Below are 19263 nucleotides of genomic sequence, written 5' to 3'. Positions count from 1 at the left end.
AATGTGTCACTCTAGTGCTTCCTTGATTTTTAAAATTTTCAATGTAGTCTCCAAACGTGGACACTAAACTCACATACATGTTTGCCAGGAAACTGCTTGCTCGCTTATTGTCTATTGTGTCTTATTGTCTATATCCAGTAGCTTGATTCCCTCGAGTTTCATTCATTGGCATACACCCTAAGGCTGCTTGTATCAGTGAGTCTGGCAGGGGGGCTTTTCAAGATGGTTCAAAGCTCAATGCCTTAACAAGAATCCACAGGCTCCATGAAAATAGGATCAAGACTTGCCCTTCAATGGTAGTAATACTTGTCAAAGGACTTACGGCTGCCTCCCCTCTAGTTTTGTTTCACTCTGATCAAACACAGAAGGAATCCTAATATGTCAATGTCTTTAAACCTTAGTGTTTTTGTGATTTTGTTTAATAGCAGTTAAATGATTTTGGTTTTGTTTAGTGAAAGAAAATTAAGGCAGTTTGTGTCATCGTGTTAATAAGTAGTTTTATTAATGATGTAGTCCATGAGTGAAGAAAGCAAGATTAAAGGGAAGAGAGGCCTTTCTACCCATGGTTACAAGTCCAATTCAGGGCTATTGTTCACTTACTGGAAACCCTTTGCTGACTGAACTTTCTATTTGCTATGAAGCAGGTGTGTTTCTGCATATGTGAACTACAAAAGCCCACAGTGACCACAGGACCGGTGTTGCATGCTATATAAACAATGGCTTATTGAGGAAGGCAGGACGGGCTTTGCAGAGGCATGACTTGGGTTTTACTTTGAAGAATTAGCCCAGCTAGCACAATGGAAAGGCAAACATTAGAACTGACTGGCAGGCACAGGCATGGGCATATGTGGGCAACAGCAAGCTAAGTAGAAATAGGGACCATCTCAAGAGAGAACAGTGGTGTACAGACATGGGTTAGCCACTGAAAGATGCAAAAAGGGGGCTGTACAATAGTTGTAATGTGATAACATACAATATTTATTGTATGAAATTATTGATGTCTTTCTCATCTCACTGTGGGTGAATTCAGGGAATACGAGCATCATGGTGAATGAGATTTTGCAGGTCTTGATTAATTTTATGACATTTTGATATGACTCTTGATATAGAATGAGTTCCCTGTATTGGGTACCTCTAAATGGCAGCAGTCACTGACAATTTGTTCGCACTGGCATCAAGTGCTCTTACCAAACATCTACTGTTTCAATGGGTGCTCTTCCTACTTCTAATCTAAGTTGTTTCCTCCATGGTATATGCTAGCCAGTATCCAGTGATTACAAATGTAAAGAATTTAAAGAATAGATATCAATATTAATCAGCAAATGTCTACTCATGATCTAGTGGTATCCTACCCTATCAGGACTTCCACTGATAACGGGCTTATTACCTGTAACCTTAAATTCTGACTTTCATCTCTCTGGCATGACTGAAGTCAGAGGGCAGTGAAGTCACGTGGATCTGGCACCTGGTAACTAAGTCATTTTCTAGGATGGACATATTTGCCCATTATATTCAATAGCTCTGTAATGCTGTTTCCATATCATTTAGAAAAATGACATCAGAGACGTGCTCTCATGGGAAGATTTGTGCTCATTTGAAAAATAACATACAAACTCCATTTGTTAACATTCATTTTTATAAAATACCTTAAAAGAACAGATAAAGTACTTGAGGTTACATATCCAGAATGGAAAAAAGAAATAAAATATAAATTAATTGAACACATAACTATTTTGCCACATTAGACAAGTGTAAAAAAATGCATTTCAAAACAATAAAAACGGGAATTGAGAAGGAAACCTTTCTATTGCTGTCTTTTTCTGGAACCTCTTCCTTGAAGCTCTAGTATTCCAGGTTTATAGGCAGGACCTGCCTTGATGTTTAAAATACGCCGCATTTTACTTCCAAATCAGTCCATCTGAAATATCTCAAAACCAGATTAGGGAATTCAGTGCAAACTAAAGCTTCAAGTTGAAAATCCGAGAGGCAAAGTCATGTTCAGGATGGAGGAAATGCTTCTGGAACTGAACAAGTAAGGAGTTCACATTATGAATAAATCTTTGCATGTGTCCTTTATGTGAGAAATGCTGAGTTAGCAAACAGACCTTGGAGGTTGTACTTAGGGCTCTATTGCACTCTGGGCAGGGGAAAAGCAGGAAGGGCTAACAACTATAATTGGGGAAGAAAGTTCAAGTTAAACATTACAATGACTGGATTTGGTTCTAGAAAACTTGGCTGTGATATATCAGATACCAACAGATTGGGGCGGGGAGAGGTGATTCACATACATACAAACAACAACAACAACAAAAAACCCTCCCCGAGTAGTGGAAATGAAACTTCACAGGAGATGGATCCTAAGTCCTCAACACCCAGAACAACTTGTAGGTAAGGGCTAAAATTAGCCACTATTTGTTTTAATTGTTTAGATCATAGCAAATACATCTTAAGGGTAATTTTATTATCAAATCTTGAGCTTTGGGAGGAAAATCTAACATTCTGGATCAGAGGGAATAAAGTCTGGATCATCTCAAAGTATTAGCTAATAGTCTGTTTCATAATGAAAATTAATTTGAACTATGTCTTTAAACTAAGTCTGTGAATTCCATGGTTTTTGTCTCCATTGTCTTACATAAGACTCACTGCTTTTACTTTAATGACAAAACTGGCAGTTGTCAGAGGGAAGATGCAGGGATCTTGGTACAATTCAGAAACTTACTCTTTCCTTCCTAACCTCAGGTCCAAACAAATGGTATTATCACATCTTTAGCTTTTAAATTCTTGCTGATAATTTCATGTATTACTTTAAAGAAGTGCATGAAAATATGTTGCAGTTCCCAGCATTCCTGTCTTACATCACCCTTTAATCTATTAAGGGTGTTCTAACAATGTTAGGACAACAAGGGGGCAACTTTGGGTTTTAGGCTATGTCGATGGTTGGCAAGATACATAAAGCCCAAAATATATAGCACTGTTCCCATATGACATTAGAACTTATAAAACAAGTAAAAAAAATTATGGGAAGATAAAACAACAAATAGCCAATTGTAAAAAATAGCATATAAAAAATTGTACTCATACCTCCTTATAGGAATAGCTTCCAAGGAAATTAAAAATACCCCTCTCGGGGCAGAAGCAGTATAGGACTATCTGAATAAATCTAGAACAGACTATGAGTCCTCAAGTCCTGTCTCACCCTATGTAAGTCAGACTGCAAAGGAATGCGCCGGACCCCCTTGCTAGGCAAATATGGCTTCGTGCATGAGTCTTTTACATCACCGACTCCATCAGATCTAGCCAATTGTCTCTCTTCTCCCTAGTCAGGATGGAGGACTCATTATCTGAGGCATGTCTGTATGTCCCACTGGGTGCGGAACAAGGAGTGGTAGAAACCTCCATGAACCTACAACTAAGTCGATCTTTAGGAAGTATCAAATGTGGTCAAGCATTTTGTATGGAGATAGCTTTGATTTTCTTTTTCCACTGTTAGGGATTAAAAAAAAACCCTCGAAATTTCTGGAGTTCTGAAGCTCTCGCATCAATTTCTGGAGCTTCATCTATCGGATTAGAGACATTTATCATCAAACACATATATACAAACTATGTTAGAGCCAGTTTGCGCTTTAAACAAACCCAAGAGTGCAAAGCACACTGCAGATGGTCAATAGATATTTTTAAATTCAGACTAATACCATGGTTTCAGAAGACCCACTTATTTTGTTAAAAAGGCAGAATTATGTTAAAGTCTTTCATCTGACTGGATGGGGCAACATGGAACAATCAATGAGAAAACCCACAGAGTAAATAGGAATCCTAGTTTGACTGGAGGAAGGGTTCTAGGGATTTTGCAAGTACCAGGGCTGCAGTAGCAGTGGCACATACCAGTCATCAGTATCTCAGGAGGAGGCTCACACACTGTGAGGAGCCAGGGTGACATCCTGAAATAGAAAATGGACTGCATTCCACTGGGCAAAAGGGTGTCCATGACCTTATCTAAAGGCATATTAACAGATTTTGAGGAGACGGCCACCTTTTCCAGCTTTACTGAAAGCAATACAGGCATAAACATCAGGGGATCTCATTATGGTCCTGGAACACAGCACTGTCTCATGTGAGCCTGTTTTTCCTGCATCTGCAGTAGTCACTTTTACAGCATCATGGCACTCCTGGGGCTATAAGAGGGAGAATATGGAAAACTAAAGGTCACAGCACTTGCACTAACAAGGGAAGCTCTTTTATATTATATAAAAACCCTTTACAAAAGGCAGTTTATTGACAAATAAATGCTTTATACATTCAGGCTTTTCCCCACCTCTCAACAGTGATGGTTCCCAAAGAAAAGACTCAGTAGTGAAGACAAGACCACACACATTTTTCTTTTTCTTTCTGCATTCGTTTGAGATGCTGTAAATCAGAACCTTCAGACTAGCATGTCATATACATGGGAGCAATGAAACTGGACCTGGGGACTTGAGGTGGGGCCTGGATAGAGAGCAACACAAACAAATGATTTTGTTGCTGCTGGGGACAGCAAGGGAGGGCATGAAAAGGTTACAGCAGACGTGACCAATTCTACAAAGGGCCTGTCAGGAACACAGTACAGAAATCCAAAATAGAGACAAAACGCAATTCTGCCAACGTGTAAACAAGGAAAAGCATTTCACAGATTCAAAGTTCAAGGGGAGTAAACGTCTTTAAATTATTTTATCAGTTCAACCCTGATTTAAAAGTATGGCTAGCACAAACACAGAAGCTGCAGCGTGGGCATCCTAGGGAAGCCATGGTCTCCAGAGAAGTGGTACTCCAGGCCTCCCTTCTGGAGATGCCATGCAAAAAGACGCTGGGGCTCCTGCATCCCCTCTCAGTCCTTCTGTTCCATACTCCTGGAATATTTTGTCAACTGTTTTACCCTTTGGTGCTTGTAGTTCAGGCTGCTATAGATTTAGACGTGGAGAGACTGGAGGAGGGAAGGCAAATTCTCGAAGTATGCTCCTGGCCACTTCTACGTTATTCTGGGCAATCTCTAAGGCTCTTTTCACTTCTTCAAAGGCATAACCCTCTCCCATGAGTTTTGCAATTTTTGCATCAACATTTTCCAATGCTGCCTCAGGCCCATGGGGTTTTCTGTGATGAATTTCTGGTGCAGTCCTGCGGGGTCGTGGTTTGGGGGGTCGAGCTGGTGCTTGCGAACCATCTGTGGAGATTTTTAAAGAGAGAAACCATTGAAACAGTGAGATAACAATGAATGCCATACGATTTCTCAGAAAATTAGGAAACAGCCTTCCACAAGATCCAGTAATACCACTTTTGATATATAGCCAAAGGATGCTTAATCGTACCACAAGGACATGTGCTCAACTATGTTCATAGCAGCATTGTTTGTCATAGCCAGAAACTGGAAACAATTTAAATGCCCTTTGACTGAAGAATGGATAAGGAAAATGTGGTACATTTATATAATGGAGTACTACACAGAAGAAAAAAATAATGACATCTTGAATTTTGCAGGCAAGTGGATGGAGCTTGAAAACATCATTTTGGGTAACCTGGATACAGAAAGACAATTATTACATGTACTCACTCATAAGTGATTTTTAAACATAAAGCAAAGAAAACCAGCACACAAATCACAATCCCAGAGAACCTAGACAACAATGAGAACCTTAAGAAACACATACATCTAATCTACTTGGGAAGTAGAAAAAGACAAGATCTCTTGAGTAAATTGGGAGTATGGGGAACTTGGGAGATGGTTGAAGGCGAGGGAAGAGGTAGGGAAGGGAGCAAAGCAAAATCTAGAGCTCAATAAAAATAAAATGAATGCCATAGGACACAATGGAGCTATCAATTTTCAATATTTTTACTTATTTTCTCTACAAATACTTTTATTTGCTGGCTAAATTACTGTGAAATGGAAAATGTTACCTTATTTTGAAAATTACAATGTGGTGGGAGAATGTAGCAGTTTGACTCAAAAAATAAAATTTTTCTTTCTGATTTCATATTTCACTTTTCAGGCCACACAACAGATATACAAAAGAGAAAAACAGAAACAAACAAACAAAAACAACAAAATAGTCAAAGCCCAAAGCTCAGAGTATAAGTGGCCAAGACCTGTTCTATCACATACTTTATCTTTCTCAATTATGGCACAGCCTTTGGCTGCTCCAAGAGGAAGAGAGTGGAGAGGTCCCTAGTAGAGGGGATGCTTTCCCTATAACCTAAGAGAAGAATGCAGAATAGCCCCCAAATGTTCTCTGTCCTACTCATGTGTGGCTATTCTGAACTATTTTCATAAATATACTCTGTAGGCTCTCCTCCTATCTGACTTTTCATGTTAATAATGCTGAACTTCACTGACAATGAGGAAAAATAAATGGAAAAGAGCAGATGTTTTGCCTCTATGAGTCAACAGGTTCAACAAATTAAATGTGGCTTTGCTTGAGCAAACATATTCCAATACAGAAACTTTTGCCCCCCCCCCAATGCAAACATTGAGAAAACTGGCTTATAGTTCAGGCCCCTGCTGGTAATTACCTTTTGTTCTTTCTCTCATGCATTTTCTTTAATGTGTGCAGCTGTATGTATAGTAGGTGTGTACATATTTGTGTGTGTCCAAGTGGGTACACATGTGCCATGACCCACATGTGGAGGTCATAGGGCAACCTTGGTTGTCAGTTCTTGCCTTCCACCTTGTTTACTGTGGGATTTCTTATTCATCTCTGCATGCATCAGGCTGGCTGGCCTACAAACTTCTGCAGATTCTCTTTCTTGGTAGCATTTCACTGTAGGTAGCTGAGCTTATAGATGCATTCTAACATACCTGGCTTCACAAGGGTTCTGTGAATCCAAACGCAGGCCCTTACAGCTACATGGGAACTATCTATGGAGCCATTGTTGCCACTGTCCCATCCTGATAATAGTTTCCTTCTTTTTTTGGTCTTCTCTTCTCTTCTCTTCTCTTCTCTTCTCTTCTCTTCTCTTCTCTTCTCTTGCTCCCTTTCTTTTTTTTTTTTTTTTTTTTTTTTTTTTGGTTTTTCGAGACAGGTTCTCTCTGTAGTTTTGGAGCCTTGCCCTGGAACTGGCTCTTGTAGACCAGGCTGGCCTCGAACTAAAAGAGATCCGTCAGCCTCTGCCTCCCGAGTGCTGGGATTAAAGGCATGCACCACCACTGCCTGGCGATAATAGTTTCTTAAAGCGAAACCAATAACATTGGTACCAATGAACAGGCAGGACTCTTGAGAACAAAGAGAATTAATTATATAGTCATGTAAAGAATATATAATTTCTGGGTGTTTCCAAAATCTGTATTGGTTTTGCATTTATATTAAACTATATATCACTGTATAGCATCTAGGACCTCACTACTTACTGACTGGAGAACAGGTGTTGCAGGATACTCACAATTGCTGATGCCACTAATGACTTAGGCCCTTGCTAGAAGTAGAATTAATACAACAGGGCCTGAGCTGACTTTCACCCTCTGAATCCAAAGCACAACAGGGACCACCATTCCAATTTCAGGAGTATCTATATAGTGAGATCCTCACACTTTTTGCTGTTCATACTTCCTTACCCTGTGAATGGCTAGTGTGTCTCTATTCTCGTATGATGCAGAAACAGCTGGTCTACCTGATTTTAATAAGGAATATATAATACCCAAACTCACTAATGCCAGCTGCTTAACAATCTGGGAAGTGAAAGGAAGACATGGTGACCACTAGAGTCAAATCTAACACTATATAGTAAACTAGTGTCTAAGGCCAAGGAAACATTGCAGAAGAGGACTGTGGAAAGATTGCAAGAACCAGAGGACCAGGATGCCTGATATAAGATTGTGTGTGTGTCTGTGTGTCTGTGTGTGTGTGTGCGTGTGTGTGTGTGTGTGTGTGTGTATGGAAGTTGCGCTGATGTGGGATTCCCACTTGTATGCTCGGAATATGTTTTTATTACCATTGGTTAATAAAGAAGCAGATTTGGCCTATGGCAGGGCAGAATAGAGATTAGTAGGAAAACTAAACTGAATACAGGTAGCTTTTGGCACATAAACAATTCAAGGAAATAAAAAAGCACAAAAGCTACATATAAAATATCTAAGGATGAACTTAATTATGGAAGCAAAAGCACTCTATTGTCAAAGTCATGAAACAGTAATTGAAGAAACTGACAAGATAAACAAAAAAGGATAGATTTCCATATCCATGGGTTTGAAGACTACTGTTAGAATGTCCGTACTACATAAATCACTCTATAGATTCAAATCAATCTATAGACTAAAGTGCAATACCCATCAAAATGCCATGACCCTTTCCACAGATTGAAAAACCAACCCTAATATTTATATGGAAGCAAAGCAACCTTGAACAGAAAGAAGAAAGCCAGAGGGAGGTGCCACACAGCAGACTGCATGACATACTGCCGGCCCACAGCAACACAACAGACAAGGCTAATGGACCTGAGATCCGGAAACAGACCTGTTCATCTGCTGCCAACTGGATCTCACAAAGACTAAAATCACACAGGGGGAAAAGAATGCCTCAGCAATGGTGCTAGGAAGCTCAGTATCCATATGTAAAGGACTGAAACCCAACCCTTATCTCTTAACCACCTAACAAATTATCAGCTCTGAATGTACGGGAGGCCCCTGGTGGTACAGCTCCAAGTCTTTCTTTTCTTACTGTTGGTAGCTGCTGTATTCTTCAGCGTACATGTCATAGTGTGCAATTCACAAAACCAAAACAAACAGATGAGATTCCTTCTGCTTTACAGATGCGAACTGTCCAAGAATGAAGATAGAGGTGCTAAGAGGGTTTTCTGATATGAAAGAGCAGCAGGAGCCCAGTGGAGGGCTCTGCCACGGTCATGGAGCTCTCACTGCTCCAGTGCCTTCCACTCCTTTGCTGGCACTGAGGCCCCTTCACTGCTGGTACTATTTTGTTATAAAGGAACCCAATGTGCTTTAGCAATCACTGTTACATTTAAAGGAGGTGTGATTGTGGATTATGAACTAACTTGGTTTTGGCTTGGCCATTGATTATGTTGGTAATCACAATATAAGCTTGATTAACAGTAAAAGAATAAATGTGTGCATAGCCTACAAAAATTGTCAGAATTAACTTGAATTCTATTAGGCTGATGCTTGTCTCTGTGGGATCCTGAGTAAATTGTTAAAGCTTGCTGGGTTTCTTTATTTTATAAATTAAGCTTATTACAGAATTGCATGTATTTATTTATATTTATGTATTATAACTATGTTTTAAGGTATAACAGCATATACATTATATACAGTATAACATTTTATATGAATAACCACATAGAAAGAATTGTATATACTATACTTGTATGTGAAATGACCCCAATGATTGTCATAATCAGCTTTCTAAAATAACTGTCAGAATTTGTATTCTACTCTAAATGCTTAATAAATTAAGTCTTACATAACATGTAATATCATCTGGGAAATAGATCTTCAGTAATGTAGTAAAGAAGTACTATTCTTGGAATAAGCATTAAAACTCTTTGATTAGTAATTTTTTATGTTCAATAATAGTTGAGAATTAGAAGAAATAATGTGAATTCAACTAAATAAAGAATGAACAAAATCTCAAAATATATTATAATCTTGTTATTTAAATATAAGAATTTTGGAGCCCATTTATGCTGTGATGTTGAGTTATTACAGCATCTTAGACACAGTCTAATCAACAGACACGATTTCATATATGGTTTTCAGTGCAATACAAATAAATGAAAGACCTTCACATACACTATACTTCAAATACACAAAGAGCAGCAGCAGAGACTGCTTTAGATACTCATGCCAAACATTTCAGCGCTGTGGTTTTGAATCAGAAGCGCATGAAGGTTTTCAAGAGGCATCAATGACCAGATGAACTGTAAAGTTCAACCACACTGAAATTTCCATTGTGGAAACAAAACTAAGTGTTAAATGCAGTTTACCCTGTCACTAGGAAATCTTCACTCTGCATTTCCAACCCTTGTGTGAATTATAACCATGATTTCCAGCTGAAATCCTCAGAAAGGTTACTAACAGAGCTGTCTGCTCAATAGTCCTTCAATTTTCCATTAAACGAATAACAAAGGAAACCCAGCACTGCAGTTCATCCCCTTTATAACAGTTATTATGTCAGTATATTTAGCAATTAAATAATTTCATATGAGTCATGGAACATTCCAGCATTGTTTTCAAGTCCTTGAACTACTTTTTCACTGTTAATACCATGAATAACCCCCGCCAGGGCTGACACTGCAATATAAGAACAAGCAGTTTGGAGTGTTTAAGGAGTTTAAACTGCTGCACAATGGGTATTATAACATGAGAAAAACAGCATGAAAATTTTACAAAATTACATGTGGTGACCGGAGACATGAGCTACATGGGAGAGATGAGCTCACGTATAGAAGTCGTTCACTGGCAAAAAGTTGCCTCGGTACAGAAGGAAGTGATTTTTTTTTTTTTGAGAGTTATCAAAGCACAATATTTATTGGTTCCCATTATCTTATAGTTGTAGTGTGAGTTTTTTTCTCACACCCTTATGAATTTATGATATGAGGTTATTTTACTTCTTGTGTTTTCTTGGGTGTGGGCTATTTGTTCTTTTTTTTTTTTAAAATAAATCAGTGAAATTTTAATTTTATTTTTTGAAACTGCTTTTTATCATGATCATCTGATGAAATACTAATAGTAACATTATTTTTTAATTTATGAAATACTTCCTTTGAGGGGAATGAACAAACTTGAAGTTCCTTTTAGCTACGTAGATGCACTTATACACATAATGTTATTAAAAGGGAGACGAGAGGTTTCTATTTTATTTTATTCATATCTATTTATTCATTCATTTATTCATTTATTTTTGAGGCAGGGTTTCTCTGTGTAGCCCTGGCTGTTCTGGAACTCACTCTGTAAACCAGGCTGGCCTCAAACTCAGAGCTCCTCCTGCCTCTGCCCTCAGAGTGCTGGGATTAAAGGTGTGCACCATCGCCCGGCAGAAAGATATTTCTAAATTGATGAAACTGTATTTTTGAATTCTTCAAAACTGTTCTTTTCATAGTTTGTTGATAAATAAGCAACTATCAAGTATTTATATGGCTCCAAAAGGTCATAGACATTCAACGTGTTAGAATCAGCAACCACACCAGAATCCTTGTTAGGTCATATGAAAGAGACTTTGATAAGAATAGATTATTGTGGGACAGAGTCCTGAGGGCACATAGCATCCAGGTCAGGTTTTAACTGAGGACATCTACTCCAGAGGTGAGTACAGATGTGCAAGTGTGGAAAACTAGCATGCTTCCTGTTAACAAAAACAACCCAGAAACAGGGAATTGTTTCTGTGCTTTGCTAGTGTCTGCGAAGTTTAGGATGAAATATTTGATGCTACAGCTGGATTTAGCCCTTAGTACTATTGTATTTCTTAGGGAAAAACTAGTTCAATCAGGTTAAGTGGATGTTTTTGTGTTTGCTACTCCAAGTACTCTTGAGATTTCTATTGTATTGCTAACCCTGATCCAAACACTAGAACACCTGCAGGATGCTCCTGTGCCTACAACACCCACATGCTACAGAGCCAACACCAAAGAATCTCTGAAAACTGTCTCACAATAACTCTTATATACCTATATTTTGACACAGTTGATGGTGCTGAATATATTTCAAGTCAGATGTGGTGCTTTTGCCAAAGGTCTATCTTAACAGCATTTCATTAATGGCTTTGCTTTCTCATGGCATACAGGACTGGCAGACGTTTTCACTCATCGATTTCCATGCTTTCTCATCAGTCTATATTTTATTTGGAAATACACCCTATACACAGAAGGATCTGAGTGGCTAGACGTGAACTGGACAACATATAAACCAAAACTTGAAGAGGTCAATAGGTTTTCAGGGTTAATACCACTGGGGTTTCAGAGTGAACTCTGCATCTCCTGTATGGCCCCATGGAGGATCTACAATGCTGTTAGTCCTCGGAGCAGCTCAATAATCTTTATTCAGAAAGTCCCAGGTATATGACTATTACATTTAACAAATCTTCAGTGAATTGATTTGAGCTTAAGAATAAAAACTGAAAATACCGAAATCATACAAAATCTAGTGAAAGACTTCTGATGTTTACAAAGAGGAAACAAGTATGTTGTTCATGAAACCAAGTATTCAACTTAACAAAGACAACAGTGACTAAGTGTCCCTTTCATGTCCCCATCTATATTCTTATAAATGCTGGGCATCCTTCTGGATATCTGTGTATCACTTAAATAGTTTATTTGGAGACAGGGTTTCGCTATACAGTCCACGTGTCTTTAGTATATATATATATAATGTTCTTCCACACATTGTAAGGCTTCTGCTTCAGGTTTTCAGGTTCTAAGTGCTGGGGTTACAGTGATATGGTGTGGCTCCATTTCTTGTTCTTGCTTGTATTCTTCAGTGTGATGATATTTGTGGTTTCTGAGTAAGTTGTGAGCGTGGAACTTTCAGGAAAGGGATTAATATTGATTAAAAGGTCCTGCACTTCACAATGCCTGAATAGGGAGATGGTCACCTATGGAGAAAGAAGTAGGTTCTCACCAGATACCAAATGGCTGGCACTTTCTCTTGGCCTTCTCAGACTTCAGAATGTAAGAAAAGAATATTTGCTCATTAGCATCTAGCCAGTGGTAGTCACTCTAGCAACCCGGGGTGACACTCTTAGCTTGAGTGTTAAGACACAGACAAATGAGTTAAGCAAATGAATGAATGATGAAATCTGAGGTAATAACAATTATCAGGAACAATCTTTCTCTACATGACACCCTATCTTGAAAAAACAACCAACCAAAACAAACAAAAAACCAACCCACAAAACCAAATAATAGTAATACTGGCTTGGTATTCCTTCTAGAGAGATGCTCGTCTTGATGTGAAATGAAAGAACACAGCATGGGCCGACGTACAAAGAGATTTTCTGTATTTCTCAAATCTGATGAGACGAAATAGAAGGTAAAAGAAAGAATATGCCAAGAAACAACGACTGTGCACTTACTGACGGTTCACACAAAATAGTAAGCCTCCTTTTTCCTCCCCTGAGGCAGTTTTCTGGGTGTTGCTTTCATATGTGTGCTTTAGAAGCCAAACACAAAGGATGCTGAAATAAGTGAACGCTTGGGTGTAGTGCAATAAACTAAAGACACGGCCACAGAGCGAACAGTGATACATCATACAGATGTGATGCAGTATAAAAGAGGACACCTTTGTTACTGTTCCCAGTCAACTCACCCGAAGATGAAGGAAGCTGGTCATAGTCCTGGGAGGCTCTGTTGGGCTTGATGCTGTCTCCTGGTGCTCTCCTGGCAGGAGGCAAGGGAACTTGGCCACTTGCTGGCTCAAAAAAGGGATCTTGAAAATAAAGATAATTTTTTAATTAAAAGGATGTTTTCCATTGATTGGCTGAAGAAAGAACTTTGGGAACTTGAGGACTGTAGATTCCGATAAAATGGATTAGACAACTGATTTCCTGAGCAATCATAACCACTTTGACTATGTGGGTTTTGTAATTCATCCATTTGTTCAGCGATGCTACTTTCTTGACTTCAAAATTAAGACTACATATTTTTATTTCTCTTTTCAGATCACTTATTTAGCCCCCTCTTACCTCTAATTTCTTTCCCCCACATAAACTCTTCAATTAATAAAAGCTGCTGAGAGGAAAGCATGAAAAAATATAGTATCCACAATGCCTCTAAGAGTATTGTTGGATCGCTTGAGCTCCTTAAGCTCTGTGTCAATATAATGTAAACAAACCTGGAGTTCGGAATTTTTAAATGAATTAATGAATGTACAAATATCTGTAAATGTAAGATATTTTTTTATTCATTGTACTATATTGGAAGTTCCAAAATATGCTAATACCCAGTTGTCAGCCTGGCTCACTGAATAGTAAATTCAACTGCAAAAAGAAAAAAAAAGAAAAAAAATACCATTACTAAAAATAAAGTTTAAACAGTTTAAACACACAGTAAAAATGCACTTTTTTAAAACCTTGCCATATAAAACTGTGAAACATAAATTATAGATTGAAAAAATCATTTCACTAAGAATGATATAATTCATTCTGTGCAACTAAAGAGAGAACACGGGTCTGTGCTGGCAGAAGTCACTAGCAGAGCAAGCCTACCTGCCTTAAAATTAGTACGGTGTGGCTGAAAGCCTTAGCACCCTCTCTGTTCTAAACAAAAGAATAATAAAAACATTATCTTTGACATCTTCAGCTCACTAAAAATTTCCGCTCTCAAGTTTCCCTCATATTACTTTCTTCTGTGTGTACTATCTCGGAAGTTATTCCAAGTTCTTTGAGAGCAGAATTTTTCTCTCTTCTATGGTTCATATGAGATCTCCTTACTCAAATACACAGCAACAGGCAAAAAGCTTGGCAACTAGCTTATGCTCATTCATATTTTAACTACTAAAAATAAATCCATGCAGATACAAATTTTGCATAAAGAAAGATAGGCTGTAAATACATATAGTTAGGCTATAGTTTAGATCATTGGTTCTTCATTTGAATCTGACAACAGTAATAGACAGAATGTGATAATTTAAGAAGAATTGACATGCTTTTAAACTTGCCTATTTTCATACGAATTTCTGACTAGAAAAGGTAAGCACCATTTAAAATCATAATCTAATTATTATTTCATGTACTCTTCCTGCAGCAATTACCACCAGCTTTATCATGCCTTCAGAGTACCCACACTTGCTTACTGCTGTTGAGCCAAGTCACAGGCTTCCCAGATATGTCTGTCATTTCTAGACAATCACTGTGAGCTAATGAAGTTACAATCTGTATACATTTCAATATTATAAATGGGCTACAAAATACACAATTGCAGTTTTTAAATGTCTTCCATTAAACCATTTTACCTAAAGAGGGACACACTAAATTATTATGACCACAGCAAAAACACTTAGGATCTGCTCCTTCACCACAGGCTCAACTTTGTGTCCAGCCAAGTTGCTCCTTGTGAGGTATAAGGTGAAGGTGTATCCCTGCTGAAAATTATGAAACTGGAGCTACTGTCTCAAAGGAAACAGCACTATGCAAGATAATTACTAGCTGTCCTCTGATAAGGAAAATTTGAAAATCAATGAAGCTTTGGCAATTAGATTCTTTAAAAACTAAATAAGCCTATTTAGGATTAAAATATACAATCTGAAGATGCTTCAGCCAGTTGTAATTATACAGTCATACATTATTTGAGGACATAACACACAATGCGATCAATTTGCTAAAGAAGCAATGTAGTACTGAGCCTAATTTAAGCATAGGAAGGAAGGTCCCTCCTGACTTCTTACAGCAAATTCCCAGAAGATGCTGCTGCACCGCAGAGGAGAATGGAGTGTTGCTCTCGCCCTGGAACTTCTCACATCTGAACACGGCAGCCTCCACATGGGAAAGGCACGGTAAACGACTTCCCTCATCTGACTTGAGTTCTGTAAGGGCAACCTCCCAGATGGCACAAGCTCTCTGGCTAGTCCCATCACGGCAATGATTCGATAGGCTTGAGTAAATCATACCCCCTGAGTCCTTTTCCAACCACCTGGTATTTCTTTGTATTTTATTTATGCAGACAAACTTGTATGTCTCCAAGTTAAAATACTACTTCTCTTTAACAAAGTCAGCTTCACTAGACTTGGAACTTGAATTGTGACTTTAAGATTGGATATGGACTTCAAAAGAGATTTTAGGTTAGAGGAATAGCGAGAGACATCTATAATAAGTCTGCCAAAGACACGGTGCATCCCATGCCCTTCAAAAAAGACATTCATGCAGGGTGTGATCAAGACTTAACGCTGTCCTGGCTTTGTTGCTTAAGCACAGGCCCTGGCACGAACTGCAGAAATGCCTATTTCAACCTTCCCACACAAAGGAATGCTTCCTTTCTTTTTCTTTTTTGTTACACAGAAAAGGAGGCAGCACGTATGCCCAGCGGTTGCCTTGGGTTTGGAGATAGCAAATCAAGGAGCTTTTGTTGAGGACTTGCGTTTTGTTAGTGTTTGATTGGCTTGTTAGAATGGATGGGCCACACACGGTAGTGGGAATTATAATTTTGCCAAAAGCAATCTTGTGTGAAAGCGCAAGACGGAAAGCATAAAGGAGGACCCGAGCTGCATCTCTGCATGGCTTCCCTTCCTCCCCGCACTGCAGCCATGAGGTCTCTTTGTAGAAAGGCAGTTCCTGCGATCTGAAATTTGAACTACAGAGACATCACCGGGTGGTAAGGCTGGCACGCAGGGCATAGAAGGCTGGCATACAGAAACACGCATTTAGTATAGTATTTTGAGAAAATGTATATCTTTTTGTAAGATATCTATCTTGTCTTTAAATTGGGAGATTATCTCAAGGAACTCAAATCTCAGGATTGCGAACTAATTTGAGTACACTAATTAAGAACATCCTAGACAGCACGGAGATCACAGAGGAAGGTGGGCAACCACCTTTGTTTAGTTATAGAGTTCTAAAAGCGGAGTGCTGCACTGGAGTCTAGTATGTGTGTCTTTCATGAGGTTTTACTCTCTGAGTGAAGAGCTGCCCTAAGCAGTGTGGCACTGTTTTTCTAGAAAGATGATTAAACATTCTGTAAAATGTAACAAAATATTTTCTGCTAGCTCTTAGAGATCCTGACTTTGTTATAAAGGAAGCCGGTGAACAGAGACCTCATGAATCAGGATTTAAGTCATGCATATTAGAGGAGTGCAAGCAAGCCAATCAGAAACTGCCTACAACTCAGCATTGAAGAGTTGGGACTCCATGCTTGACTTAGGACACTTGATCTTGCTTAGGCAGCATCGTGGGAGTCCATAAACTGCATGAAGGTAGACCCCGCCGGCACCTAAAGGCATTATTTGCTTTGTATAACATGCAGAACATGTGCCCTTTGTCCTTTCCTTCTTTCTTTTTCTTCAAAAATTTCCTAACATATTTACGATGTATAATATACAAGCCAGTCCCAACCCCCTCCCACAAACCTTCAGCTTCCTCCTCCACCAGTGGATATCCTGTCCACCTTTGCATCGCTTTTATAAATAGTAAATAACCCACTAAATTCAACTGGTGCTGCCTACATGTGCACGGGTGTGGGGTTAGCCATTGCGTCATGAATAACCACTATGATTCCTTATTGCTCTTTCCATCCTTGTGCTATTCCACCATTAAGTCAATCCAGTGTCAAGCAAACCAGCCAACCACTGTTCTCACTACCAAGGAGTCTTTCTGCTGATATGGCAGGTCTCAGGAAACACTAACATGAATTTGGCGGCATAATCTCAGATGTAGTATAGTTAAGAGAAAATTCTTTCTTGGCTTTTCACCCACTCATACCTGAAGGAAGAAGGAAAAGGTCCTGTCCTGAGGAAGGTCGGCTACTGGAGCCTGGAGGTTTCGAATGTTCAATGAGACTATGTCTTGCCGGAGGTGGGGGAGGAGGGAGAGATGGGGGGAGAGCATCAAAGGCATCTTCACCTGCATTTAAAGGAAGGTCGTTATCAACACTAGAACTTCATTAATCAAAACACACAGAGTCAAGCAAAAGCCAGGACTGATTTCTTTTCTCCCATTACTTCTAAGTTCCCTTGCAATTTTTATTCAACAGTTCACTGACATTCATAATGGACTTGACCATTTTGCGGAAGAGTGTGGAGAGAAAATCCATATACACAAACAAAAGACTGAAACACCGCCATGAAACCTTTTTTTCTGTTTCCTGAGTCTTTGTATAAAAATGAGCATTTCCAACTATGCATCAGCTCATGATCCCGTGGTCATCTCTGTACTATTAGTATAGTAGAACTCTGAACTGAAGACCTTGATCAGCAGAACAGAAATCTCTAAGAAATAAAGAGTTCGTGACCTCTCATGAGAAAAATCACACCATGCACATATAATTTAATGCTGGGGAACACTTCCAACCATCCCCTCACAGTTGATCCACTGGACTGTAATCACTGACATTGTACCAAACATTCGGTTTACCAACAAAGAACACACAGCACATGCACAGTGCATGAGACTGCATTGTTTACACATGCCAGTGGAGATCTCCTTTTGATTGGCCCCAAAGCTAGTTACCTTCATGTATGCATCTCTAAGGTTTACTCAAGGTATAAACAATATTGCAGTGCGGCCTTATGTCTATGGACTTATCCCTGCCACTTTGCTAGACAACCCAGAGTCTTTCTTACCTTGAACTTTAAGAAAAAAAAATAAAGGGAACTGAATATAGTTTCTAAATATGTACGTCAAATGTGCTGCTAGTGAGACAGGCTATATGTAAACAGCTTCGTAGGTTATTAATAAAAATCACATGTATTTAAGTTGAATGCATTAAACATAAATACTTTAAAGTGAATTTGTTTTTGTTGTGCTTGATTTGAAAAAGTATACAAAATTTGATTGAATCATCATAAATATTTTTTAATTAAAAGTATTTGAGGCTATAGGAAAGATTTCTTACAATTCTAGGCTCTTTCTGTCACATAATCAAATCCTAATCTTTTATTTTCTGTCCCTAAGTGTCAGAACCATACTAGAAATCGGGTAATAAAATATCAAACCTTAAGGTGTTTAGATTCTATCAAAGGGAGGTGGACCTATTCACAGACATTTATGACTGATAGGTCAAAGTGTCTGGTTGGTCTTATGAAAGACAGGTTATGACAGGAGAGAAGAGAAATACAAGTGGCATCCATGAGGTGGTGACAATCAGGAGCGTGTGGAATACCAGAGGCTTGGACACAGATATTTGGGAAAATCAGGAAGTGAGTGTCCTCAGCTGAGTAAACAGCAGGAAGTGGTGCACAGGACAAGCTAGAGGAAGGTCCAAGGACACACACAAGCTGTCACAACTACTCTAACAGCTAAAGAGCAAGGTCATCATCCACCTATGGCAATTATATTGAACAATAAATCCTGACTTCACAAGATGAGATGCAAACACTGATCCCTGACAGACACACAGAGAAGGATATGAAATAGTGTAATCTACACAATAGAGACTTGAGTAATGAGTCGAGACCCAATACAAAGAAAACGCAAACAAGGAAACAAGACTATAGATTAGAAATTAGGAAGGTCTTAGAATTGAGTCAAATAAAAAAAAATCTTACACCTGTCAGAATGGCTAAAATCAAAAACTCCAATGATAGCCTTTGCTGGAGAGGCTGTGGAGGAAGGGGTACCCTCATCCATTGCTGGTGGGAATGCAATC

At 38.8% G+C, this 19263-nt stretch overlaps 1 protein-coding gene across 4 annotated transcripts in view; it reads right to left on the bottom strand.

Moving 5' to 3' along the window:
- Window positions 1-1624: 1624 nt before the first annotated feature.
- Window positions 1625-19263, bottom strand: part of Cblb (Cbl proto-oncogene B) — a 186948-nt gene continuing 169309 nt past the window's right edge. For all 4 annotated transcript variants that reach the window (XM_005345058.1, XM_005345059.2, XM_026786262.1 and 1 more), the window contains 3 exons: window positions 17379-17519; window positions 13277-13396; window positions 1625-5194 (listed from right to left, as the gene is read on the bottom strand). In XM_005345058.1, the coding sequence (XP_005345115.1) occupies window positions 4935-5194; window positions 13277-13396; window positions 17379-17519 (521 nt within the window). In that variant the 3' untranslated portion in view covers window positions 1625-4934. The remainder of the gene's footprint in view (window positions 5195-13276; window positions 13397-17378; window positions 17520-19263) is intronic.

Source organism: Microtus ochrogaster, chromosome 2 (genome assembly GCF_000317375.1).
Source record: "Microtus ochrogaster isolate Prairie Vole_2 chromosome 2, MicOch1.0, whole genome shotgun sequence".
Lineage (NCBI taxonomy): Eukaryota > Metazoa > Chordata > Mammalia > Rodentia > Cricetidae > Microtus > Microtus ochrogaster.
This window is presented reverse-complemented; position numbering and strand designations above follow the sequence as displayed.